Raw genomic sequence first — 27,668 nt, 5'->3', positions numbered from 1 at the left:
AAAACAACAACAAAAGGCATTAAGAGTTTTCAACATTGGGTGGTACATAGATTAATGGAAATAGGAACTGATAATTAGACGCAAAAGTGCTTCGATAACAGAAAATCGTATGCAATGAGAACAAAGATGATACATTATCAAACAAGAGAAGCATATGTGATCTGATATTATACTATATTCAAATATACCAAGGTTTCTCTTACATAAAAAACTCCGATATCAAACTACGATGAATGTTTCACTAACAACTATTTTTATAATTAATGAAATCAACTTTCATTTATTATTTGTACTTTCAAGTTAGTCTGACTCTGTCACTATCCGTACTAGAAAGGTTATCACCAACCCATTATTGGCTAGAAAACAATTCGTTGTTGACGTTTTACACCCAAACAGAGCTAACGTCTCGAAGGATGAATTACGTGAAAAATTAGCTCAAGTCTACAAGGCTAGAAAAGGATGCTGTCTCCGTTTTCGGTTTCAGAACTCAATTCGGTGGTTCCAAATCTACCGGTTTCGGTTTAGTCTACAACTCTGTTGCTGATGCTAAGAAATTCGAACCAACTTACAGATTGGTTAGATACGGTTTAGCTGAAAAGGTCGAAAAGGCTTCCAGACAACAAAGAAAGCAAAAGAAGAACAGAGACAAGAAGGTCTTCGGTACTGGTAAGAGAAGAGCTAAGAAGATTGCTCGTCGTAACGCTGATTAAACAAATTGAAATCACGCCATTTCGAGGGGTTCTATTTTTGCTATAATTTTTAAAGCAAATAATAATATCATGTCTATTCTAATTTAGCTGTTTGAATATATGTATATCAATATGTATCTTTTTCAAGTGTAATTCATTACATTCTGTGTCATAAAAACAATTTTAATTATTAAGGTCATTATTATTCATCAGAGGGTTTATTTATAGCTTGAACATATTCCAAAATCAACATTAGATAGCTCGACACTCCAGACCGTACAAACACTGAAATGATATTACTTCTTGATCTGAAGTCCGGATATTTGGTGTTAGTATTTCGTAGTATTTGTGCAATGGTTCCAAGGAAGGTGTTCAAAAGGCTACCTAGATCATTTCTTTGGTGGGCTTCATTCTCCGTTTGTTTATCTATCCCTCCAGCTTATAATTTGCCACATGCCGCTGTACATTTCTATAAACTTAATGGATAATACATGCCTTCCTCAGATATGAATTTAAAGATGAACTGAAATCGTCAAAACAAAAGAGCAAAGATATAACAAAACTAGTGGGTTAACTCATATCACAAATATTAACGTCGAAGTTAAGCTACAGAAGTGAACATATACATAAAAGTGAAATCTAAGAAATGATATTTGGATTAGGAAGGTTATTTTATGTTATCCTATTGTTGATCAATGCAGTTGCTGTACTAAGTGAAGAGAGGTTTCTCAGAAGGAGTATGTTATTTGTTATTCATTTTTATGATTTAACTTAAATGAACACAATACTAACTGGCTATTTACATGAATGATGACGTCCAATTCACATTCCTATTATGTTATTATTTCAGTCGGTCTGGGGAGAAGTAGCAACGATCAACCAGTATTTGGACAAGAAGGCGATACAACGAAATCGAAAGTCATACAGCTTATTGGTGCCGTCCAAACATTGTTGAGAAGTATGTAACTGAAGATATTTTTTATTATGACATTACAATAGACTAAAGTCTCTATAGATAATGACGATTCGGGTGACTAAATTTACTAACAATACTTTTTCTGGTTATTTTTACACGCAAAATAATAGTTCCTTTGATTGGTATCAATATTCTCGTGATTATTTATGAGTTGTTACTAGGTTAATTATTGATCCATCTGGATCGTAAATAGTTAGTCTCAGCATGGAAAGATTGACATTGGCGGACTTGGTGTCGCAATCTTACAAACGCGTTCTCTAATTAGGCAGCATAAAATATTCATGAATACTGAAACTAGGTGATGCATATTTCTTCCAAAAAGTCACTAAAATATTATCAGTATATATATATTACATATATAACACCACTCATAATGAATATATACATTTTCAATTGAATTCAATATGATATATGGGACATATGTTAAATTTATCCCTTTTGTTCGGACACAATCTACCCTTTCATGCAAATAAAGGTCGTACTTCCGTTCTCTTACTGTTAACAAATCTTGATACAATATCTAGCTTGGCTGCTTGAGACACTATGCTGCTAAACGACTCCTCGCCATGAGTCCTTGGTCTAGTATCGTTGAATTTCAACTTGAAAAAGCAAAGTAAACAATCATAAATACTTAGGAACTGATTTATATTTTGAACCATTGATATTCTTTGTTTTCTAAATGTATTTATAGTCCATGAGATGGGATCAAACAGCTTCCCATTTGTCAAGTCACAGTCATTTTGTAATAAATCGAATTTCTCTAAATTAGTCATTATGGAGTCAATTGTACACCAGGTACCTGTCCTACCACAACCAGCTGAGCAATGAACCAATATAGTTAATAATTTATTTTCCAGCATATCATCTTGATCTTTTGAAGAGATATTGTTTTCAATTAATCGGTTAAGGATTGCATGTTTCAAGAATAGTGATTTGAGGATAGCTAATGGATTTAAGGTGCCTAAATCAGGCCAGTCTTTAATTTGTAATTGGAGCGTTTCGAAGGATTGATCAATATTGTATATAATTCGAATTCTTCTCAATATTACACCACCATCATCATCGAAAGTATACATGTCTTTGGCAGCAACATCATCAGGTTTCATTGCTGAAGATACGTCTACTTCTTCTAACAATTCTATTTCAACGTCATTGTATTTTGCATCTTTCCAATATCTGAAACATTTTTCAACACCGCTTTCAATATCATTCGTTAATGATATAATCAATGGGACATTATTGTTCAGTATACAAGTGAAGAAATCATCGATCGTTGATTGCATTGGTGCTTGTGTGGCGATATATTGCACATTTTCTGGAAATTGCACCTCAGAATTCTTATTACCATATTCTGACAATAGTTCATGACGTAGAGCAAGTTCCGGTAGCTTTAAGTAGTTAGCATTGATATAATTTTCTGATATGTCTGTATTTTCATCGCTCGTGTCCTGGTCTGTAGCATCAATTGTGTTATTCTTTTTCCTAGTAGCAGACGTGAAGGGTAATGGAGATGAGTTCGTTGATTTTGAGGAGAACATTGCCGATATTGAAGATACAGATCTCTTTTTCAAAACTACTCTTGAATGTTCATAGGGAAATATATCTTTATATCTATTTTTAAAGCCTAGTTCTAAACCAGAGGATATCTCAACTTTATCATCATCGGAATCTTCATCGGAATCTATAGTGCAAAGCCATTTTTCTTTATTCAATACCCCACAATTTGGTTGAGAATACGATCTTTTCGGTAATGGTGCTGTTTCTTCATTGGTAAAGTAATTTCCGGAAGAAGGCTTCGTAAAAACGAAGTCCTTTTCAGTGACCTCACTTGTACTACTTGATGAAGAAGTAGTTAAATTTCCATTATGGGCCCCTTCATAATTAATCATAAATTTTCTGTTCTTTTTCCGACTAGATAACGAATTATTTAATCTTCTTCTCTCTAAAAGATCTAATTTTTGATATTGTGAGATGAATTGGATTTTACGTCTTTGCATTAAATTTTGATACCATTTGGGTACTATTTGGTCAAAATCTTCGTTACTAGTATGCTCTCTAAATTCATTTAAAAATTCTTCGAACTTTATTTGAACTGCCAATTTATCTTTATATTTATCTAATGTAGATCTTGCTCTTACTGTAGATGGTGAAGCATGTATTGAATTAGAAGTTGTTGGGTATGATCGTTTAGGAAATTCAAACGTATCTAAAGGAATATTGTAATCATTCTTTTGTGATTGTAGACGTTCGTGTTCTTCCTTAATATTGACAGCACTGAGATATGATTCTAAGTTCATGACTTCTTCGTTTTGAGCGAATTTGAATAAAGTACTTGGAGTGGCAGGTGGAGGAGGTAGTTGAAATTTGAAAAGTGCAGAGAGTGGAGATGATGATGATACGGGAGAACCATAATTATTCATACCTGCATTCGGATCCTTTGAACTAATGCATGCAGAAGGGCGGGATATGTTTGGGCCGGTATTCTTTGAGTTAGGCATTTGTAAGCTGAGGTTCATTTCGGCGTGTTTAACACTTGCTTGGTGATCTATTGGTAAAATATTGAAGCTAACTAATCCTGGAAACAAAAGTTCGAATTGGCGGAACCCGGAGGCCAGAATTGAAATGTTATATTTAATATTATTTGCTTCTTGGTAATTTGAAAGCTTTATGATAATCCCATTACATGCCGTTGATATTGAATCATCTCTTTGGTTTGCAACATTATCATATAGTATAATTTTCAAATTGTTCTTCGCACATTTCTCGCTTAATACATTCTGCTCCAGTGGGGTTAGGTTTTCGATCAATTTATCAAGAGTAAAGTTCTTTCTTCTTAAGAGAGTTGAAGGTAAACAAATATGGATGGCACTCCTAATACATGACTTAGAATAATCTGTAAATGGCCGTAGGTCCAAAATTAATAACTCATCCTGTATTGTAGTTGACTCAATGATTTTTCCTGCCTCCACTGCTGTAATTAATGTACAGTTTTTTGGTTTTGAAATCATTTTCTCTTTAGATTTAAAGATCTGATGTGTAGATGCTGCTAAAGATGGAGTTTGATTAGACTGTCCCTGACTAAGGGGCGAAGTCCTTGTGGGCGAAGGGTATGTATTAGAGGGACTTGCAAATATACTTGTATTTATTTTTGTGTCTAAAGGTGAGTTTGGGAATATTGGCAATGTTTTGACGTCACTTTCCATTTCCTCTGACGTAAAACTTCCATCGGATGTAGAAAAGGCAGAATTCATAAAGCCATTATCGGAAGAGAATGACATCTTACAACTCGATTATTCTGGAGATCTTTTCCTATTTGCTTATGTAATTTCCTGTCAAAATAAATCTTTGGTTCCGAAGACGAGAATATATGTAACCTTGAGAAAGACCGTCTTGTAAATACGATAATGTTATTTCTACCTTCCTTTTGAACAAAGAAACTACAGCAGTGGTTAAACGACTATTAGTGAATGCAAGGTATTTCCTTGAACAAGGCTGTTGCTGGCAACTGAAGAAGCTGAAACGATAAAAAAAATCCTTCGTTTTTCTTACTTCATCCATCGTACCGTAAGCGTAGTTACGTATTTTGTTTATGTAAACTAATTTTTTTTCTTGAAATACGTAATTTCTCTCCCTCCAGCCGTTTCTCTCGAAGAATTGCCCTCCCAGTAAAAATCCCCGAGCAATTGGAGTATATGTAAAAAACATTCTCGAAGAAAAACCAGAAAAAAATTAAATTTTAATTGGACGCAACCGGAATCGAACCGATGACCTCTTCCTTGCAAGGGAAGCGCGCTACCAACTGCGCCATGTGCCCATAATTTTCTTCCTTTGTAGTAAAGGCGTTGGGGACATCATCAGACATGACTACGTCGTCAGACAAATTGTTGTGAATATCTTGATTGTTGTTCATTTTGTTGTCGTTGTTGAAAGGTTTGAATGTGTTTATTAAAGTACTTAATTACTTAGTTCCTTCGTCGTTCGTTCGTTACATAGTTCTATGTTATTACATAAACTACATATGCAGGATATAAGATATCCTTGCCTCTTATATATATCCCCTAGAAGGATCTTGGATCTTCTCAAGACTTTGACGCAACCCCTTGTTTCAGAAAGTATCTAATACTTGACGCAGTTGTTACGACTCTCTCAGAGCTCGTACACACCCTGCAGGATTACGCTATCTAATAGGATAATTCCGTACTGAAGATCTCGATTCTACTTCTTGTTAGTCTAACTAAACACAGACTATGGACCCTCTTTGATCTGACGATATACCATCCGCGACCTCTATCACGGATATCTAATATCCGCGGTGTCGGCAAAGGATGCCTAGTATCCGTGACCTCATTCACGGATAGTAAAGTCCAATCTTCAAAGTTCATTTTACTACATCCTTTTGAAGGATATCCGATCAGTATAACGAAGTATTGACTTTATCTCCAGGTGTCACAAGGAAGTATGTTTATTTTATTATTAATTGAGTAAATACTGTCACGGAATTATGAGTCGTTAGTTATCAGCCAAGTTGAGCTACGCTCGGAAGCAGCGTTTCCAGTTAGTCCTGTTATATTATAGTTGTAAGATTCCATTGTAGATTAAGATTAGTTGCTAAATATGAAGTATTATAAGAGTAATTTAATATCCTCGTTTTAATGTATGTAAAAGAGTTCGGTTTTTATTAAAAATAAATAGCAAATAAAATGTATGTAAAAAATAATAATATAAAAATAATAACAGGAGAAAGAGAAATCGATACTTCGAGTTATGGGGCTATTTATATTCTTGTCGATGGTGGAATAGATAATACGAGATCATAATTTTATCGTTGGTATATGAATTGATTGACTAGTTTGGTGTTCATCAATCGCGTCGCGTCGTGCTGTTACTCACTCGCGTTCCTTCCATATTTGGGTATTCAGTTCGTGTCTGTTATAGAATACGTTGTACCAAGCTGGATGTCTAATCCTTTACCATAGAATATTAATAGTACCTTTATCTAGAATATTGTCGAGCAGTCACCAACACCGCTACTACGTACACGAATTTATTAAATATATGATGCTGAGACTGGCTGTGTCTTCAGTGTAATTGTTGCGAGTTTATTAATTCATGGTCACGTTGTTGTGATTTTAATGTTTGTGTTCTTACTTAATTACTGGTTACCGTTCGGAATCAGCAGTTCCTGTTAATCCTGTATTAGTATACGTGAAAGATTCCAATCTAGATTAAGATTGTGTTAATTATGAAGTGTAACGAGAGTAAATTAATATCCTCCTTTTAGTTTCGTGCTATTAGAAGTATCTTTTTTTGAGTACAATTAGGAGCAATTAATTTGTAAGCATTCTTGTCAAATACATCGAAAATTAGGAAAGGACATTCCAATGCATCGTGCTTCATCTTTTTCTGTCTGCATCTCAGAACCAGTTCACTTTTGTCAAATACTCGGTGGTTAACATCATCTGTCGCTACAATCTTCAGTCTTTCCCTGACTTATTTTTTCGGCTGTAGTTTTATTTTAGGTCACTTAAGTTTTATATATATTCAATAAGGCTAAACGAGGATTTTTCCTTCAAGGAAAGTTCTTGACAAATGAGTCCAGGTATATTAATATTCTAGTAATATATTATATTCCTGTGTTCTAATTGTAGGTTTTAATTTAAATGATAATTAAAATTATAAACCTGGTCTTCCTCTATATTAGTTGGCTATATTAATGTTTGAGGAACAGGAAACAAAGTGCTTCGGCTATTCTGATACCTAGTAATACTATTACTTTATCGTAGGTAGATTACCTACAGTCTTTGAAGCAGAAGCCAATTGATACACCTTCATTGAAAATAGAAAGGAAGAGATTGAGGTAACGAGATGTAGCCTTAGATTATTTGCTGGGAGGATAATTATTGGATTCCTTATCGGACAGGGGATAGAACAAGCAGCATCTTCCTCGGGTATTCATTTTTAACCGCTTAGGAAGATCTGGGCTATGTTAAACCGTTACCTTTTATTAAGAACTTTCAAATATCCCAACAAATTTTCAAAGCATGGTTCTGCTTAATAATATAAAAGCGAACTGTTTGAATTACCGGTCTGATTTTCAAGTATTTCTTTATATTAAGTCAATAAAATAAATTGAAAAGGAAAGACAAGAATGTTCAGTAACTGTTTAATCCCACAAGAACAGCAAGGCACTTCGTTACATACATTGTATTATCAGGGGGTTTGTCACCAAAAAAATCAATTGTGAATGGACGCAACCGGAATCGAACCGATGACCTCTTCCTTGCAAGGGAAGCGCGCTACCAACTGCGCCATGTGCCCAAATAATCTGAAATTTATGAGATCATTAGAATACCTTGTTAACATGAAACCGTTGTTAACATGAAAATAGCTTAAACGACTCTAGAATAGGTGAACGATTTGTCGCTAATCCATTGATATAAGATTTGTAGCTTACACAATGAACGTTAGCTTGCTTATATTTTAATAACTTTGCAATCACAAGTTTAGAAGGAAGCTCTAGTAAATCGTACTCTGACGATAACATCAATATTATGTCCAAAGAAGTAAAGTAAAATTATCACAATTTAATATTCTTCTAGTATATATATTGTTTTACGTAGAATATATATAAATGATATTAAAGTATTCGGAGAAAAGTATCATGTTTATCAAAGGTGAAGGAAATCTCTTGGTAGCATATTATTTACAGGATTGGTTGGTGTTCTTTAGGCCTTAGATGCTACAAGTTTAGTATAAATAGTGCGTGCTAAGTCGTCTATTCTATGAGATAACTTATTGGCAACTTCTCTTGAATGAGAACTAGTTATGTTCTCTTTCTCTAAGTGTTCAACAAATTCTAACAGCGTAGCCCTCAATTTTAATAAAAGTCGTCTCAATTGAAAGAGATCGTTTTCTTCTTTGGTATAAGCTTGTTTTTCAGAGTTATAATCAGGAATTTTAATTCCACCAAAAATAGCAAAAATAAATCTGCTAGCCTCTAGGTACAGGAACTTTTGTTTAGACTTTATCTTTTCCGTATCATCATACTGCGTAAAGTCGCCTATAATTAGGGTTTTCAGAAACTCTGTTAGAATTGCCATTGTATTCTGTTTCGTAAGTAGGCCGTAGACATTGACGTTCCGTATAATTGGGAATAAATATTGCCATACCTGCTTGGGGTAAACTTTTCCCTTGAACTTCTCAGAGTATCGAGCCTCTGAATTAGTAATAAACCCCTGGCACAACTTAAGAAGTTCGTTGGCTCTTTCTTCTTCCTTGTTTGTGTATGACCTTATTGCCTGTTTCTCAAAAGATTTATACATTAGCTTTAGAGTGTGTCTAGATGCCGGAATAGAAGGTAACATTTTAACGATCTCAAACGCTTGCAAACACTCATTGGCACAAGTAGTTGGATGTCCTTGGATAAGTGCTTCCATGACAATGTGGATAATTGGAAGATCAAGTAGCTTATTTCTATTTTCATTTGGACCAGATATCAACTGTAGCCACCAATTGATGATCATCCTGTATTCTTTTTGTTCCATACACGCCTCTACAAATAAACCCACAACGTGCCTGTTTAGTGGATAGCGTTCAGCAATATTCCAGTGAGACAAGGGTTGTAGTTTAATCATCTCACTCGGCTTCCTTTTAATAACAAGCTCCTCTGGTAACTCGAAATATTCATTGAGTGCATATAATGTTGACTTTTTTATATCTTTAAATTCTTTCTTGGAATGTAAAGCCTTGCAAAACTCAAACAGTAATTTCTCGTCTATGACACGAGGTGGTATTTTCTTTAGTAGACCATTGATTAATTCTACGAATAAGTTTTCTGCCTTAACCCTTGAACATGCACGTAACATCCAAAGAAACGTGATACTATCTCGTCTAATACCATCTATTTTCATCTCATAAAGTTTGAATACATTTGTGATATCAATACAATTTGATAATGCCCCAAGAGCTGCATTAAATTCAATTTGATTTAATTCACCACTATCCCGTTTCTGTTCAATAATTTTTAGAATTGAATTCCCAGTCTTACTAGATATTCGGTTTTCTTGCTCTGCCAACCCTTTAAATAAGATGGTATTTGAATATTCATTTAAAGGAATACCCCATTTCTTACGCCAATTATATAATTCCCATGCTGTTTGTGCTTGTTTCAAAGTATGTAGATAATATTCCATAATAGTATTCATGCCCGCTGATCCTCTATGTTTTGCAATCCTAGTTAAGAAGATAGCTTTTTCTATTTGCCCACGTTGTAGAAACTTTTTAACGTCATTATTTATCAGATGGGCATCTCGTAACTGTTCACCATTAACACCTAGAATAGTATATAATAACCTTTTATCTTTAGTTAAGGATAAAAATTTTAAATCCGATTGGGATGTGGGCCCTATCCTGAAAGGTTCCAGATTTTTTACTTTAGAAAGAGAATAGTTCTTTCGAAGAATATGAAGAGCTTGGTCCTTTGGGTATGCTGTCTTTTGCAATTTTTTCAGTTTATTTCGTTTCTTCTGCTCGTAATTTAGCAGCTCTCTTCCTGTCTTCCTTTTCAAAGTACCATGCTCCTCGAAACGTCGAAGCTTAGTTTTGATTTGAGAATTCACTATCGATAAGACATGGAATTTACGAGACTGACATTGGATCCTTGATTTTAGCATGTACCTAGCTTGTTATATGTTAAGAATATAAAAACCTCTATATTTCCATTTATCTCCTAAGCCTTGCTTTTATCGATATTAATTGCTGTCTACTTGCCATATCTTTTCCACTAATGCTATTTATCATTGTTCCCTTTCAGTTTGGTATATTTACTTTTCTCTATCTAAATTTTCCTTTCGCCTTTCGAGAAAGAAATCAAACTTTAGCTTCAATATACCAAAAATAAATACAAAACTAAAGAGGGAAACATAACCAATTGGGCATTGAGGCTGTGATCTTCCTTCTTGTATAGTTGTAATGTCTTATCGAATATAATTTTACTTTTTGGTTATATAAATCAGCAATAGTGATTAGCTAATATTTACAAGTCTAATGGAGAGATAACATCTTCGTCCATTTTTGTCATAGACCCACCAGTCATTACTGATTCCAGGTCTGGTAGTTCCTTTACTGCTTCTATTGTCAAATTAGTAAAACTATTTTCATGAATAGCAATATCATCTTCAATTCTAATGCCAACATTTCTGAAATAATCTGGAAATTGAGTATCATTAGGAATATATAAACCAGGCTCGATTGTAATAACTTGTCCTGGCTTTAATGGCTCAAATCTCGACACTTGTGGCACGTCATGCACATCTAGCCCCAAATTATGGCCGATGTAATGAGGATATAATTTATCTACTTCCCAATTTCCCGCATTTGGAATTCCCAAGTTAAGCAATTCCTCCTTCATATATTCCATACTTTTATTATGAATATCCTGTAAGGAATAGTTATTAGAGGCTTTACAAAGTTGGATACATTTTCTTTGAACATTTAAAACAGCGGAATATAAGTCTTTTTGAGGTTCAGTGAACTCCCCATTAACAGGCCATGTTCTCGAAATGTCAGAACAATACCCACCCAGTGCCCCAGATGCATCTACCAGAACCATTTCATCATCATACATCACATCATTATTACTGGTATAATGAATGCATAATGAGTTCGATCCTGATGCTACTACCGGTATATATGCTGACTTATCACACCCGCCGGATACGAACTTATACTCGAGGAAAGAATGTAAAGTACGCTCGTTTCGGAATCTTCGACCGAAAGCTTGATTGTAGCTTCTTCCTGAAATTTGGCCAGCTCTTCTCATCACTCTAAGTTCAGCATCTGATTTAATCTTTCTCATCTCCGCAATAATTTCTCTTGCATCAGTTTTCAATCGATCTAGCTTATTATTTATCTGCAACACAGTACATATTTGTTTGTGATGAGCAGGGTTATGACTAGAATTCTTGATCATTTGCTTATCAAAGTAAACGGTATCATTTCTTTTCAAGATCTTTTCCAGATACGAAGGCCATTCAGCTATAGAATTTGAGCAACTCCCATCTGCATTAAATATATCTTTGACGCCTTTTTCACCTGTTCTGAAACCTTCCCATTGTTCAGCAAATGCGTCTTTAGGTGGTGTTATCATATGAAATATAGTCTCATCTTTACGAGTTCTTTCCAATATCATTATAGAATCTGGCTCATTCCAACCCGTCAAATAATAAAAATCATTATCTTGTTGAAAAGGGTAAAAGACAGCACCAGAAGCATACTTTACTTGGTTACTCTGTAAGATTAAACACGAATTGAGTGGTAGCCTCCCCATGAGGTCGTGCCTTCTCTGGAAGTATTCGAGGGCTGTGATTCCAGGAGTCAATTCACCTGGTTTTAAGAGGTTTGGACGAGTTTCATGCAAGGGTTGACCTGCTTGGATTGGAGATCTCAACCGGCTAGTAAATTTATTTCTCTTTGAGATGAGAGAAGGGATTAGTCTCGGCGCAATCGAAGATGGTCGTAATGATTTAAAGGATTGCATCATCTTCAGTGCTCTGTCTATTATGTTTTTCGTTTTCCTTTGGACAATGTTAACAATCTTGGTTACCAATTGGCAATTAAACAATAGTTAAGTTTAAACCTTATTCCTTTTGGTCCCAGTGAGTAGACTAGGTATTTAATGATAAACTATATAAACTAGAAATCATATGACTAACTGCAGATCTTGTTATATCATCTTTTTCAGCAACGTTACCGCTGAGGCTCGAAGCGAATAGTGAAGAGTTGGGAATTTGACCATTTGATAATAATAATAATATAGAAAAAAATGGCTTTTTGGAACACCCTTTTCAGAAGAAGCTTATGGAAGAGGAAACACTGAAGTATAGCCGGCCTTAACATACCATAGAACATTTACACAATACCTATGCTAAGAACAACAGTTGGAATAAGGAATAGCTCCTTAAAACTGTGCCTCCAAAAGGGTCAGTTGCTCAAGATTAGTAGTCAACTCAAGGTCAGTCATTATCTTAACACTACAATATCTAAGAGGCACATTAGTGATACCCCGGAGCAAGCATTTACCAAGTTAACTGATGAGAACGATCCCAAGAGAGATCAATTTTTCAAATACACTTGGGGCTCATGGTTAAAGAATGACAAATTAGAGAAGGAAAAAAGAACTACCAGATTTTCCATTGAAGGTTTAAATGACGTATTAAATTCACTCTACAAACAAATGCCAGAGAATGCTTCTAATGCAAATGTTGGCTCAACAATTCCATTACCTTCCCATAATAAGAATAATACAGTATCGCTGACGCACAATATTTTAGCAAAAAATATTGGTTCAATCCCACCGAATTCTAATATGCATATCACTAGATTATCAAGTATTCACGAAGGGAAGCATCATCGTTTATATAAAATTGATACCAACCTTGAAAAATCATTTGCTTTAAGAATCCCTTATCCATTAGATGACGCCACAACAATGAAGATGAGAATTCAAAGTGAGGTTGCAACTATGGATTTCGCTTCATCAAAACTAAAAATTAATGTTCCAAAAATTTTCTCTTTTGCTGCTGATTCAATCAATCCATTAGGGCAACCTTTTATCCTACAAGAATACATCGACGGTCAACTATTAATGAGACAATGGGATCCGTTAAGCTCCGATGAAAATAAAGGGAAATTACAATCTGTTATTGATGCCGTCTCTGATATCCAAAAAAAATTGAATTCTATCACTTTCTCTCATTCAGGTTCTATATATTTCCAGAATGTTATTGATTCGGACCCGTTAATCAAATCCCATGACTTGGAAGGTAGATGGTGCATTGGCCCTTCCGTTGAAAGAACCCTTTGGAGGAAGAAATCTGCTTTGAAGAGAAACCAAATTTTGAAACACGTTGGGCCATGGTCTGCAGAATCTCCTGTTACCGATATCATCAAAGATACCGCAGAACTTGAGTTAGCTAACGTTAAAAGAAGACTTGCCCTGTTGAAAGCGAACATTCCTCTAGGTAAGAACGAGGCAAAGGTTAGTGAAAACTTATTAAATGAGCAGTCCCGGTCGTTTGGAAATTTAGTGACATTAGCTCCATTTTTATTCAACTCTAAACTCTCTAAGATTCCAAACTTGACTGCATTATTGAAACCACGTTTATTCCATCCTGATTTAGATCCAATGAACATTATCCTCAAGAAAAACGATAACGGAGTTGAAGAACCATATTTGTTGGATTTCGAGAATTGCTCAATCAAACCATTCATTTTACAAAATTCTCCGCAATTTATCAGATACGATGGGCCCAAAATTTATGACTTAGAAAAGGATTCAGAAGAATACAAGAAACTATCAGATACAGAAAAACAACAATATGAATTTATTTACAAAAGAACTAGAAACGAATACATGTGGGAAAATTCTTTGAATGAAAGATCGCCCCAACTGATTACCTCAATGGCACCACCAATTAAATTGTTGAGAGGTCCATATGTAGCAACATTAGAAAGAAAGACTGATGAAGAATTCTTGATCATTGATGAAACTATGATTCAATTAAAGAATTTCTGGAAGACGTTCCATGAAAACGGTTTAGTGATTAATAAGGAGTTTCCATTAGAAGAACAATTTTCTGAAGAGATGATTGAAAAACATAACCAAGCTCTGAAAGAGTTCCATCAAAAATTGATTACTACTCCATTTGCTGCCACACAGGGTTGGATTCCTCAAGATATGTTTAACAACTTACTAGAAAATGGCATTATCGTAAAAGACGCTGATGGGAACTATTCTATTAGCGAAAGCAAGATCTAAAAATGATATATGGTATCTCAGCTTTATTCCCCTGTATATAGTCAAAATGCTTAATTAGCTCAAACATTTCTAATGATAAGGTAGACATTATGCGCAAATGCATGATTAACATGCCCAAATTTCTATAAGTATGTACGTACGTAAGCTACAGCACTTCTTTTGGAATCTATGTAGACACTTGACTGACACTTTGAACGTGTTTGACCTTCGTAGAACTACCACCGAAGCATATCAACGGTTGATAGATTTTGGACCAAGAAATTTGTTACATCAAAATATATTCTGACACAGCAAATCATTAACCTCGAAATCATGGGCCTTCGAGCCAATTCAAGTATGCAAACAATTCTATTGTTAATTGAGCAAATTTCCACGAAGTATTTTAATTATCTTACCTATTGTAATGGCTTAATCCTAGCTATATTATTTTTACAGTGGATTTATGTCGTAAATATGAACGACCAGATCTTCCGATGAAATAGTCTTTCCCCGTAGGCGGTCAGGTTAAGGGTCACTGACGGTCACTGGCATTATTCAGCGGCGGGCAGCGACGGCGGTTTCGAAAAGAACAAAGGACGTGCCGTTCAATTGAATTTTAACAAGTTCTCGGTGCATGGGTGTTGGTGGATATATATCTCCACTCGGTGGAATTTAAACTCCACAAATTGGTCCAAACTTGCAAAAACCTTTATAAAAGAGATTTTTTCCCCAGATTTTTTATACATACAAATTTAAGTCTTATTAGACCGTCAAAATATTAAGGGAATATGTCAATTTCAGCCGCTCAACTCCGTGACACTTCTAATATGGTTAATTACTGATTTATATCAATTTCCAAAGGCTATCATTTACGCCTCTTACTCATATTTTTCAAACATCACGTGGAAATGTAATTTTTTTTGCCCCTCACTAGAGCGAGAACTTTTTTTCCACGGTGGTGTGCGGCTGTTTCTGAGCTCAGGATGTCCGCCAGAACATGACCTCCTAGTTTGACTCTTTTTTCTCGAGAAATGTGGCATACGCTTTCAAGAACTGGACAAAATGATACGAATAATATGAGTAAATTAGAAAATGTAGACACAGTATCTGTTACGATGGACATCTAGAAACTGAAAAGTATATAAACTGAGAACGTGCCGCAAGTTTGCTTTTCTTCTGGCAACCCCAATTCAGTTACGTTTCCCTTAAAATCGAACAAATACGACAACAATCGCTCGCTCTAGATAAACATACCATGTCTGCTTTAAATATTAACAACTTACAAAACACGTTCCAAGATGCTTTAAATTTTGGAGGATCCCCAGGTGCTGTCTCAACTTCACCAACCCAATCTTTCATGAATTCATTGCCTCAACGTTTAAATGCCGCCAAACAACAAAAGGTTCTAAAGCCATTCTCTACAGGTGATATGAAAATCTTACTTTTGGAGAATGTTAACCAAACTGCTATTGAAATCTTCAAACAACAAGGATATCAAGTTGAATTTCACAAAACCGCGATGGGTGAGGATGAACTTCTTGGGAAAATCAAAGATTTCCATGCTATTGGTATTAGATCAAAGACAAAATTGACTGCAAAGGTTCTAGAACAAGCCAAGAACTTGATATGTATTGGTTGTTTCTGTATTGGTACAAATCAAGTTGATCTTAACTATGCTGCTGATAAGGGTATCGCTGTTTTCAACTCCCCATTTTCCAACTCAAGGTCAGTTGCTGAATTAGTTATCGCTGAAATTATTACTTTAGCCAGACAGCTAGGTGATAGATCCATTGAATTACATACTGGGACTTGGAACAAGGTCTCCGCTAGATGTTGGGAAGTAAGAGGTAAGACATTAGGGATTATAGGTTACGGTCATATTGGTTCTCAATTATCTGTTCTTGCAGAGGCTATGGGTTTACATGTTATATATTATGATATTGTCACTATTATGGCTTTAGGTACTGCTAAACAAGTTGCTACATTAGATGAACTACTAAATAAAGCTGACTTTGTTTCATTACATGTTCCAGAAACTCCAGAAACTAGAAACATGTTATCTGCTCCTCAATTCGCTGCTATGAAGGACGGTGCTTACGTTATCAATGCTTCAAGGGGTACCGTTGTTGATATCCCAGCTTTAGTTCAAGCCATGAAGGCAAACAAAATTGCTGGTGCAGCTTTGGACGTGTATCCAAATGAACCAGGTAAGAACGGTGCTGGTACTTATAATGATGATTTGAATTCATGGACCTCAGAATTAGTTTCTTTACCAAATGTCGTTTTAACTCCACACATCGGTGGTTCTACTGAAGAAGCTCAAACTGCTATTGGTATCGAAGTTTCCAATGCCTTATCCAAGTACATAAATGAAGGTAATTCTGTTGGAGCTGTGAATTTCCCAGAGGTTTCTCTAAGGTCATTAGATTTGGATCAAGAAAATACAGTTCGTGTCTTGTATATCCATCAAAATATTCCTGGTGTCTTGAAAACTGTCAACAATATCTTATCAAACCATAATATCGAAAAACAATTTTCCGACTCAAATGGTAATATTGCTTATTTGATGGCAGATATCTCTCAAGTCAATCAAAGTGATATTAAACAAATCTACGAAGAGTTAAACCAAACCTCAGCTAAAATCTCCATCAGACTGCTGTATTGAACTTTATAAAAAACTATCTAAAAGTCATGTATAGACTACATATTTTCAAAAATGTAATACAATTTTAATCATTATTTTACCATCAATAAATTAGTCTATAGACGAGAACCTGTAACCTCTTGGAGTTTTTTCCACGGATTGTTTTTTATGTATGCTAACTTGCAGGACGTGCATCGTTAGCCGCAATGAAGCTTGCTTTTGAAACAAAAAAGTTCCAGAAACTTAGTAATGACAAAAAACGATATAATTCGATATCGTAACGTGGTACAGCTCGTCTATGCAATTTATTTCTATGATCTTTCAGTATCATTCATTGACTTCTTTCTAAAATTAAGGAACTTCCGCATCAACATGTATGTTGTTACCCGGATAAAGGCCTTATAATATTTCATGCTGAATAGAAGGTACTTCGAGATTCGGTGGCAAAACTGAAAATGTTCTATATTGGGTTCACTCTTTCATAAATAGATTTCATTTAAAAGACCTTGAATGGCATCAATATATATATAATCATTGTCCCAAATAAGTATACGTCCCTCACTACACGAAGGTACTTATACAATTAAAGTGAACATACACACAATACTCCAGTAAGGAAATTGAAAAAGATGTCCTTAACTACAGCAGCCCCCCTTCTGGCATTATTAAGGGAAGAGGATAGCTCTTTGAAATCATATGCTCTAAGGTCTATAGATGAAGTAGTAGACCAATTATGGCCTGAAGTGGCAAACGAAATTACCGATATTGAATCCTTATATGATGATGCATCCTTCACCGATAGAAAACTTGCTGCATTGATTGCTTCAAAAGTGTACTACAACTTAGGTGAATATGAATCAGCTGTTAAATTTGCATTGGCAGCTGAAGAGAAATTTGACATCGATGAAAAATCTCAATATGTGGAAACGATTGTTTCACAAAGCATCCAAATGTATATTAAATTAGCCACTGAATATTATGCTAAAGAATACCAAAAAATCGATCCCAAGTTAACCTTGATTTTTGAAAGAATGATGATAAAATGTGTATTAGCTTCCGAATTTAAATTGGCTCTCGGTATTGCCGCAGAAGGTTTCAGATTAGACCTTATCGAAAATATTTTGAGAAAAAGAATAGCAGAGGATTCCGATGTCAACTCCTTGAAATTGGTCAGCTATGTCTTAACTACAGCCACCACAAACATTTCAAATACAATATTCAGAACGGCAATATTGAAGTCGCTATATCAATTATTAATGTCCATGGGTGAATCTACGGATTATTTTATTATCTTCAAAATTGTTGTTAACTTAAATGATGCAAAGTATGCAATTGAATTATTTGAAAGATTGAAAGATAGCGGTAGTACCCAAACCTCCTATCAGATTGCATTTGATCTGGTTTCGGCGGCTTCTCAGAACTTGTTGGATACTTTACTAGAAGATTTGACAAAAAAAAATTACGATCCAATATTATTAGACATTTTAACTGGTCGTCCAACTTGTGACTACTATAACACTTTCCTTCTTAATAACAAGAATATTGACACAGAGTTGCTAAACAAGTGTAAGGCATCTTTAGACGGGAAATTTTCCTTATTCCACACAGCATTGAGCGTCGCAAATGGATTTATGCACGCAGGTACTACTGATAATTCGTTTATCAAGGCTAATCTACCATGGCTAGGCAAAGCTAACAACTGGGCTAAATTCACAGCTACTGCTTCGCTCGGTGTCATCCATCAAGGTAATTTAACCGAAGGTAAAGTTGTTATGAAGCCATATCTTCCAGGAAGTCGTACCACATCAAGATTTATTAAAGGGGGCTCTTTATATGCTTTGGGTTTAATATATGCAGGATTTGGTAAAGAAATATCAAGTTATTTAGACAACATTGTAGGAGATAATGCGGTAAATACCGGTGACGAAGATATTGATGTCTTAATCCATGGTGGTTCACTAGGTCTAGGTTTGGCATCAATGGGTTCAAGTGATATTGACGCATATGAAAGATTAAGAGACGTATTCTATATGGACAATGCCACAGCAAGTGGAGCGGCTGCATTAGGGATGGGTTTGACCATGTTAGGTAGTGGAGATAATAACGTCATGAATGATTTATTCAATTTCAAAGACGATACGGACCATGGCAATGTTACCCGTGATATTGGTATAGCTTTAGCTTTAGTTAATTATGGTCGCCAAGAACTGGCAGATGATCAAATTGAGAAGTTAGTCTCTAGTGATGATCCATTGTTACGTTACGGTGGGACCTTTACTATTGCTCTTGCTTATGCAGGTACTGGTAGCAATAAAGCTGTCAAAAAACTACTACATATAGCTGTTTCAGATTCAAATGACGACGTTAGAAGAGGTGCTGTGATCGGTCTAGGTTTTGTACTACTAAGGGATTATACTACAGTTCCAAGAATCGTGCAGCTTTTGTCGAAGTCGCACAACGCTCATGTTCGTTGCGGTACTGCATTTGCATTGGGGATTGCCTGTGCCGGGAAAGCCCTGCCCTCTGCAATTAGCGTTTTGGAACCATTAACTAAAGATCCTGTCGATTTCGTTCGTCAAGCTGCTATGATTGCATTATCTTTAATTCTTATCCAACAAACAGAGAAACTGAATCCAAGTGTCAAAGCTATCAATGAGAATTTCTTGAAAGTCGTAACAAACAAACATCAAGAGGGTTTAGCCAAGTTTGGTGCATGTGTAGCACAGGGGATTATGAACGCGGGCGGGAGGAATGTTACTATCCAATTGGAAAATACTGAAACTGGTACATTAGATGCTAAAGCAGTCGTTGGTTTAGCAATGTTTTCCCAATTCTGGTATTGGTTCCCATTATCACATTTCTTATCACTTTCCTTCACTCCAACAGCAGTTATTGGTGTTCGTGGTAGTGACTTGAATATCCCAAAATTCGATCTAAATTGTTTTGCAAAAGAACATGCTTTCGACTACCCAAAAATGTATAAAGAATCAGCAAATAAAGAAGTTGAAAAAGTTGCCACAGCTGTTTTATCTACCACAGCAAGAGCCAAGGCTAGAGCTAAGAAGACAAAGAAAGACAAGGATGAGGATAAGAATAGGAAAACTAAAAAAGAATCGCAGGAAGAAAAATCTAGAAAAGAAGACGAAGATGAGGAGACAGTGGATGAAGAAGATGTCTACAAGAGTAAATATTCCGCCAAACCATATAAGATCGTAAACATGAGTCGTGTATTACCACAGCAATCAAGATATATATCGTTCAATAAACAAGAAAGGTTTGTTCCAGTCCGTAAATTCAAGGGTAACATGGGTATTATAGTCTTGGAAGATAAGGAACCTTCAGAACCTATTGATTTGATTGAAACCGTTAGACAGATGAAGGATGTCAATGCACCATTACCCACGCCATTTAAGGTTGAGGATAATGTTGAATACAATGAAGATGCTTGAGGCAATGACTCAAGAATAACAACCATATATAAATAACTATACAATATTTATAGTATCAATAAAAAAACAAAAATAAATTAGAACAGAATAGAAGTTGACTTTTACGTGACAAATATGGAAGGGTGCACAGTTGCAAGGAGCGCGACTGGATCATCTATGCTAATTAATATGATGTGGACTATTTAATATAGCTGAGTCATCCCAGGAGGGAAACCTGAAGGAATAAACAGGATTATCAGCTAAATCTCCCCAAGGCCTCACCAACAAGATCTTTATGATCTTCCGATATTTCACCACTTCTGATTTTGGAATTTCTTTGACGTGAACTCTTTTCTTTCTCTAATTGCTTTTGCACTCTGAGTTTCCTTTCATCTATAACATTTTGTTTTTTCTTACGTAGGAACGAACGCAATCCTGAGTTCTTTCCTTTAACGTCAGGTTTTATTTCAGGTATATCTTTATTTTCTTTATGTTGATTTAGAGATTGTGCCGTAATTTCAGCAAGGTCTTTCGCAGTTAATCTAGTACCAGACGCGCTATTGTCGACAGTACCGATCACATTTGGATCCAAAGTGATGGTATCAGCTGGCAATTTATTAAGCAATGTTCTAACTTCCTGTTCTTGTCTTTGTTTGGAAGTTTCGTAAGGATTGATTTCTAGCGCGTCATAATTAGCTTCACCTGACCCAGGAATAATTAGGTTAGTTACACCAGTTTCGTGACCAACACCTAAAAGATCTTCAAACGGCACGAACTGAATATTATTTATCTTGTTTCCGGGGAACATATGAGACATATATGGAACATTCCTATTGGCGTTACCGCCCATTGATCCGTAGCATGGCTTTGCCTCTCTGTTAGATCTTAATGCATCCTTCCACAGCGTAACGTGTGGGCCCCTTGACATGGCAATTAACCCAGTATCTGATATAGTTACATTTGAACCCGGCGTTGGAAGATTTTCAATGGAATGTAGTTCTTTAAAGTTTCTTATATCCCAAATTTTCATTGACTTATCAGCACCAGTGGTTACCATATGATACCCACTTCTGTCGATAGCGATGCTATTTATTGGACCTCTAGCAGATAAAAGTTTTACTAGAGGTTGTGGCATTGATGGAGACCATAAGGATACAGTGCCATTACTATGACCTAGATGCATAATGGCATTCCATGGATTTTGGGTCATAGCTGTAGTTGGACCTAATTTCGTTCTTAATTCAGACACAAGTTGCCCCGTGGAAACATCTTGGTATTTCAACCACCCAGTTTCACCTGCAGTTGCTAATAGATAGTGGTAGGGTAAGAATTGTAAATGTCTTGCTTCGATATGTTGTTTTAAACGATGTAATTCGACACCTTCATGGTCATAGATAAATGTATATTTCTTTTGGGCTACTGCAAAGAATTGTTCATTTTGTAAATATACAGCGTCGAAACAGCTCTCATTCAAATTCAATTCTGCACGTAATACACCTTTCCTCCAATCCATCGATGCAACATGACCTTTACGACCTGCAATCAATAAATGGGTACCATTTCTTGAATAGTTAATATTATAAGGACCAAATTCTTTCAGTTGAAGATCCATTGCCTTATTTGCTGTTGTAACATCGACACTTGATTTAATTTCTGATTGTTTTACTTTGAATGTTTTTTCCATTTCATCTTCAGCTTCCATAAACCCAATTGACTCTGGTAACAAATATTCGGTGGCTGCAGCAGAGGCCACAGCATGTCTATATTCATCGTCTATCTTCTTTAGACCTGCCTTCAATTTCTTATCTTTAATTTGCTTATAATTTAATTTCTTTTCATTATTTCCTCCAGGTCTTTCAAATTTTGACTGGTTTTCTCTCTGTTTTGGAGCCCTTTTAGCCTTACGATTATTCGTTGAAGGTGTCATTGTTTATACAGTTTTTTATTCTCGATTTATCTGTTATTATTTGAAGATTTTGGCGTTGTTATTACTTCTTATGCTATCAAGTCACTCGGATAATACAAGTTAAATTTCAATGAAGCTCATCGCAGAAAATTTTTCAGTTTTGACGTTACCCGGTTTTTCGTTTTGTTTTTCAGAAACTTGAAAACTTCATTTAACGTCAAAATAGACATCGGCGGCTATTTGTTGATTTTCCAGTCCTAAGAATCTTTGTAAGGTAGAGAAGGTCCAAGATAACTTGCGTCGCTCACATAGATAGTTATTGTCATAAAAGGAGAGAAAATGTTAGACACGACTGTATTAATGGTTGTCCCCTAGGGTTTTCCTTGAAGGTGTCAAAAGAACTGGGTTGGAGGACATATCTTTTGCTTATAGGAATTACTAGAACAATTAAAAAAAGCGCAATTAAAAACTGTCTACTTAAATGATAAAAGATGTGTATAGTTTCTTATCGTATGTAAATGTAAACATTGTATTAAAAATCATTAAAAAGCATTAGGAGAATAAGCGGTTTAAAACAGTTCAGAATATATTCTCATAGGCTTTTCTATTGATTATAAATTCCATTTTCTAGATTTTGAGGCGAAAACGATAAGAGTGTCAGACTTTAGCATGTGAAGAGGCTTCAATAAAGATAGGAAAATATACCAACCATAATGATAACAAAACAAATATCAGTGACAAACATTGATAATACTTGTTGATATTGAAGAATCAAAGCGGCTTTACCCTTTAAATCTTTGATAGGTAAAACTCCCTCTGGTACCATCGATACTATCTTCATAATTATGCTGCTGTTATTTAGCGTATTAACATTGTTTTTTTCTTCAATACGTTGCAATGCTTGATAATAGATAGACATTGTTATTATCTCAAATGATGTGAAAATCATAAAGAAATTGGAAGGTTTTGTGAAAAACATTTCTGATGCATATGATGAAGAAACAACCATATATATAAACGGTAATAAAATTAACCATCTAATCAAAATTGTATAAGCCTTTAATCTGTTAACCAAATAGTCATGGTACTGCAACATTTTCTCATCTACAGGATTGATTTGGGGTTGGCCAACAGCCGGCTCATTTGTTTTGCTCATTCCATCCTTCAGAGATCCTAATAGAGAAAATAAATCAGGTGTTGACTTATCTGCACCTTGTAACTCGGCAAGCTTCTTGAAAAGCTCGACTTGAGGATCGTTATCTTTGAAGTCCCCTGCCCTATGACTTTCCTTATTGACGCCAGCTTTCGTATAGGCTGCTGGAATGGGTGTTTCAGTAGCAGAAATTATTGGAGATACTTGGTCTTTAGGTGTCTCTAATGGAGACTCGGTACTCAAGTGACTATCAACTTGACCAGTGATTTTGTTTAATCTGTTACTAGCACCACCGTTTGCTAATTTTTTTTGTCTCCTTTCTCTCAAAATTCTACGTTTTTCAGCCTCAGATATTTCACTCATTTTGTTGGTTCTCTTTGATTATGTCAATGAGTGTCCTTTAGTTGGTTGATATTGCTCTTCTTCCTCTTCTTCAATTCAATTCAATTTAATTCAGACGTTCTATGTACTCGGCCCAATGTGTACGTGGAGAAATTGACAGCACAAAACTTGAATTTCATAGTTCCACCGTAATGAACGATGAACTGACTCATTTAAGGACATAGACGAACGTCACGAAAGAAACAGTTAATATGAACTTTATGCAGTAACTTTAAGAATTATTAGTACAAGTAAAAACTTACTAACGAAAATGTATAATTCTTCACAGACCCTGAACCAGCTCCAGGCGTTCTATAAAATACGGTTATGTTTCAGAATCTCTGATAAATAGCTAATTATTTTCTATATTTGTTTCATTTTGATGATTTAATTGAGTAAATTTCCCTTAGGATTGACATTAAAAATGTATTTTAAATGTTTTGCAATTAATTATAACCGTTAACCATAAGTGACACGTAAGTGACACGTATTTCTGGTGAAAATGGTATGTTCTCTTGACAAGTTTTACCTAAGTTATTCATTTTGAGCGGCTAATGTTCCTCCGCTGCACGGACTTGGATTTTTAATTTACGCACCTATCATGAAAGCATGAAAAACGATGAGATGATGTACCAGAAATTCAAAGACTATAACTTTCAATGGAGGTTATTATTACGAAACCTTATACATTTCCATCTGAACTACGTCCAAGTTACAAGAACGTTCCATATTTATAGATATTGAGTTTACGCAGCATGACCAATAAAGTCAAATACAAGTCACACTGTTTAGCTAAGAAATCTAGGAAACATCGCCTAAAGTCAAAAAAATGCTCCTGTATATGGAGAACATACCTGCTAAAAACACCTTCTGACGGTAATAATATTTCTATCAGATTAGAGGGTAGAATACCGCTGCCTTTACATAGTATATTTTGCTACAGGTGTGGAAGGAAAGGGCATTATGGTGATGATTGTGAGAAACGATCGTCTTGTGCGGATGGTACCGATTTTGGAAGCGCTTTCTCTGGTAAAAACTTACGACATAATCTTAAAAAACAATATTATAGATCTTTAAAAAGAAGTCGAAAAGACACAATCTTAGATTCGAATCCCTCAGACGACGTTATACTTGCTAAAAATACGAAATCTCAAATTTACAAGGATCTGATTAAGAATCGTAATAGTACCACAGTCACCTCCAAAAGGCATATTATTCTTAATTTTTACCCACCTCCTTATAATAATAAGACATTTAAGAACCATGATAATCTGCCCTAAGTACCACTAATGCGTATTCATCTAGCTTTTGACAAACTACATTACAAATAAATTGGGATTTGAAGGTAGTATGCAGCGGAATACCCACGAAAACTGAGTATGACATGATTATTTCAACACAAAATTTATTTACTATTATATAGTTGGGACTGGGCCAGCATGTATAATGTAACTGATTATAATCTCGTATATGTGAGGAAACGACGTCTAGATACCCCGCACAACAGAAAGTATTTTTAATGTGAAACTATATTCTTCAGTTTTGTTCTCGCTAAAGATCACTACCTCTAAACACCTTTTAAAAGTTATGTAAGTATGAATATTGTCAACAAAATAAAGGAAAAGTCATTGTATGTGTGAAACAAATATTGAGGATATACTGTCACGATTTTGTGATATATTACCTCGCGATAATATATAAACCGCACTCTTATTTAACAGCCGACTATAAGTCAACTTACCCTGCACCTTGATCCTTTATAAAAAAATTATAGACGTCTATGATATGAAATCTTTTACGTCTGTTATGACCAGTTTGGGTGAAGTTGTGTCCTTATTATCTTGATTACCTTGATAATGAGTTACGAATCTGGTGTGTCTTATCTCTGATATTTCTACTTTTGAGAAATTAGAAGATAACGAATGCAATATCTACTATTCTATTATCTCTGTATCCAATATAAGCTCAATAGTTAGATCTATACCGGCAGATAATTATTACCAGTATACAAAACTTATATCTTGTAGCTCTTATAATATACGTACACTAAGCTCGATGAATAGCAGATAATTATCAATCCTATGGATGTGTATTACTGTCTATCGGTGAGTAGTATGAGTAGTATGTTTATCGATGAGTGTGTCTATCGATGAGTATGTTCCTTTCGGTGATGTGATGATCCTTTCGGTGAGGATCTGATGCGATGTTATGCGATGTAATGTTATGTGATGAGATATTATGTGATAGGATATAATATTCTCTTCTTTCTATGATCTAGGTTCCTAGGGATCTAGTTGTATGTTTTCTTTTTTTTCTTTTCTATAAATGCGCATCAAGATAACTTCAGATTCAAATTTTCTATTTCAATGTCTCTATATATATATGGTATTCGCTGAAACTCATCGAACCCATTCAGAAAGCGATGCCATGGAAAATTTTCACTCGTTCACTTCGTTGGTCACCTTCGAGAAACGCGCCACGGAAAAGGCCAAATAGCCTAGAACGTGACATATACTCAAAAAAATTGGTTTGAAAAATAAGGTAAAAATCATGATCTCTAGCGGGATCGAACCGCTGATCCCGGCGTTATTAGCACCGTGCCTTAACCAACTGGGCCAAGAGATCATTTCTTTCTGTTTTTGTAAGATATCCAATCGAGATAACGAAGCATTGGCGTCATGCCAAAGTGTCACAAAGAAGTATGTTTATTTTATTATTGTTTGAGTAATTACTGTCACGAAATTATGTGTCGTTATCAGTTAAGTAAGTCAAGAATTATTATTATGAAGTTTACCAGGTTCGAAGTAATGACCCGAACTATGTTATGCACCATACATGTTTGTAGCTGTATAACGTTTATTGAATTATAATTGAATATCGTTTGTTGAATTAAGTCGAATGCCATGCAAGTGTTATCTTATTATTATTAAGATTGTTTTTGATTGCAGCCACGTCTACGGTTTCGGCCGGCCATGCGTACAAGAGTTATGTATTGGGTCGGTTAAGTTGTATGGTTTTGCTGAGTGTTTACTCAGGCGTTCTGGATTAGTCTCTCCTAATCAAACCTACAAGTATTTAGAGTGTCCTGCGGAGCACCTAGTCGAAAGGACTTTGAGAGCGGTGTTCATGATTACGAATTTTGTTTTATGCATGCATGACTTCAACGAGATATTATACGAACTCCAAGAATTTATTTGACTTACTAAGTTACTACCTTATTAGCATTATCCTAGGCGATAATTATGTTGAGAAACTAATTAGGAGCTAATGGAAGTAAGATCCTACTAACTTTATTTTTTCTCCTTTATTTCTATCCTATATCTATTCCCATTCTATTACTATTCTTATTCTATTACTATCCTATTCCATCCTTATCCTATTCCTATTTTATTAACACATTGCATTACAATGAAACAGAATGACATAAGATTAAAGGAGTACGCCCAGTATACAGCACAAAGTTCAAATTATTCAATGTCCCAGAACGAAGCAAGATTAAATAAGTTCGTTGATTTTCTAATCTAACTATTACAGGCAAGTGATTAGATAAAGTTGAAGAAAAGTATTTTTGAAAGATATAAAAGGACTAATAGTTGAACTGGATGTAGAAGTATTTCAGTTAGTTATTTTATTTCTCTTTATTAGTTGTTATTTACACTTTATAAAGAGAGTAACCCGAATCATATATTCGTAAG

The 27,668-nt window shown here is 35.2% G+C and overlaps 10 protein-coding genes and 3 non-coding genes across 13 annotated transcripts; 5 read left to right on the top strand and 8 right to left on the bottom strand.

Annotated features, from left to right (window-relative positions):
* Window positions 1-1,335: 1,335 nt before the first annotated feature.
* Window positions 1,336-1,831, top strand: YOS1 (Yos1p; the record flags this gene model as incomplete). The annotated part of the gene is made up of 3 exons (XM_003667668.1): window positions 1,336-1,426; window positions 1,540-1,647; window positions 1,776-1,831. The coding sequence occupies 3 exons, from the start codon at window positions 1,336-1,338 to the stop codon at window positions 1,829-1,831; spliced, it is 255 nt and encodes an 84-aa protein (XP_003667716.1).
* A 295-nt stretch (window positions 1,832-2,126) lies between these two features.
* PTP3 (tyrosine protein phosphatase PTP3) lies at window positions 2,127-4,943 on the bottom strand (the record flags this gene model as incomplete). Its single annotated transcript, XM_003667667.1, has 1 exon — window positions 2,127-4,943. One exon carries the CDS (start codon window positions 4,941-4,943, stop codon window positions 2,127-2,129), a length of 2,817 nt encoding a protein of 938 aa, XP_003667715.1.
* Window positions 4,944-5,406: 463 nt separating this feature from the next.
* Window positions 5,407-5,479, bottom strand: NDAI0Atrna10A. Its single transcript has one exon. It is a non-coding gene; the product is annotated as a tRNA-Ala (tRNA).
* Window positions 5,480-7,910: 2,431 nt separating this feature from the next.
* On the bottom strand, window positions 7,911-7,983 carry NDAI0Atrna9A. Its single transcript has one exon. It is a non-coding gene; the product is annotated as a tRNA-Ala (tRNA).
* A 407-nt stretch (window positions 7,984-8,390) lies between these two features.
* MRX1 (Mrx1p) lies at window positions 8,391-10,337 on the bottom strand (the record flags this gene model as incomplete). The annotated part of the gene is made up of 1 exon (XM_003667666.1): window positions 8,391-10,337. The coding sequence occupies one exon, from the start codon at window positions 10,335-10,337 to the stop codon at window positions 8,391-8,393; it is 1,947 nt and encodes a 648-aa protein (XP_003667714.1).
* Window positions 10,338-10,699: 362 nt separating this feature from the next.
* Window positions 10,700-12,205, bottom strand: ICP55 (aminopeptidase; the record flags this gene model as incomplete). Its single annotated transcript, XM_003667665.1, has 1 exon — window positions 10,700-12,205. The coding sequence occupies one exon, from the start codon at window positions 12,203-12,205 to the stop codon at window positions 10,700-10,702; it is 1,506 nt and encodes a 501-aa protein (XP_003667713.1).
* A 381-nt stretch (window positions 12,206-12,586) lies between these two features.
* On the top strand, window positions 12,587-14,482 carry AIM9 (Aim9p; the record flags this gene model as incomplete). The annotated part of the gene is made up of 1 exon (XM_003667664.1): window positions 12,587-14,482. One exon carries the CDS (start codon window positions 12,587-12,589, stop codon window positions 14,480-14,482), a length of 1,896 nt encoding a protein of 631 aa, XP_003667712.1.
* Window positions 14,483-15,716: 1,234 nt separating this feature from the next.
* On the top strand, window positions 15,717-17,126 carry NDAI0A03110 (uncharacterized protein; the record flags this gene model as incomplete). Its single annotated transcript, XM_003667663.1, has 1 exon — window positions 15,717-17,126. The coding sequence occupies one exon, from the start codon at window positions 15,717-15,719 to the stop codon at window positions 17,124-17,126; it is 1,410 nt and encodes a 469-aa protein (XP_003667711.1).
* Window positions 17,127-17,734: 608 nt separating this feature from the next.
* Window positions 17,735-20,554, top strand: RPN2 (proteasome regulatory particle base subunit RPN2; the record flags this gene model as incomplete). The annotated part of the gene is made up of 1 exon (XM_003667662.1): window positions 17,735-20,554. One exon carries the CDS (start codon window positions 17,735-17,737, stop codon window positions 20,552-20,554), a length of 2,820 nt encoding a protein of 939 aa, XP_003667710.1.
* Window positions 20,555-20,789: 235 nt separating this feature from the next.
* Window positions 20,790-22,460, bottom strand: UTP7 (Utp7p; the record flags this gene model as incomplete). The annotated part of the gene is made up of 1 exon (XM_003667661.1): window positions 20,790-22,460. One exon carries the CDS (start codon window positions 22,458-22,460, stop codon window positions 20,790-20,792), a length of 1,671 nt encoding a protein of 556 aa, XP_003667709.1.
* A 661-nt stretch (window positions 22,461-23,121) lies between these two features.
* On the bottom strand, window positions 23,122-23,955 carry GET2 (GET complex subunit GET2; the record flags this gene model as incomplete). The annotated part of the gene is made up of 1 exon (XM_003667660.1): window positions 23,122-23,955. One exon carries the CDS (start codon window positions 23,953-23,955, stop codon window positions 23,122-23,124), a length of 834 nt encoding a protein of 277 aa, XP_003667708.1.
* A 773-nt stretch (window positions 23,956-24,728) lies between these two features.
* On the top strand, window positions 24,729-25,253 carry AIR2 (TRAMP complex RNA-binding subunit; the record flags this gene model as incomplete). Its single annotated transcript, XM_003667659.1, has 1 exon — window positions 24,729-25,253. The coding sequence occupies one exon, from the start codon at window positions 24,729-24,731 to the stop codon at window positions 25,251-25,253; it is 525 nt and encodes a 174-aa protein (XP_003667707.1).
* A 1,271-nt stretch (window positions 25,254-26,524) lies between these two features.
* On the bottom strand, window positions 26,525-26,598 carry NDAI0Atrna9I. Its single transcript has one exon. It is a non-coding gene; the product is annotated as a tRNA-Ile (tRNA).
* Between the last annotated feature and the right edge of the window lie 1,070 nt (window positions 26,599-27,668).

This window comes from Naumovozyma dairenensis, chromosome 1, assembly GCF_000227115.2.
Source record: "Naumovozyma dairenensis CBS 421 chromosome 1, complete genome".
Taxonomy (NCBI): Eukaryota; Fungi; Ascomycota; class Saccharomycetes; order Saccharomycetales; family Saccharomycetaceae; genus Naumovozyma; species Naumovozyma dairenensis.
Note: the sequence above shows the minus strand (reverse complement) of the source record. Positions and strands in the feature narration are given on the sequence as shown.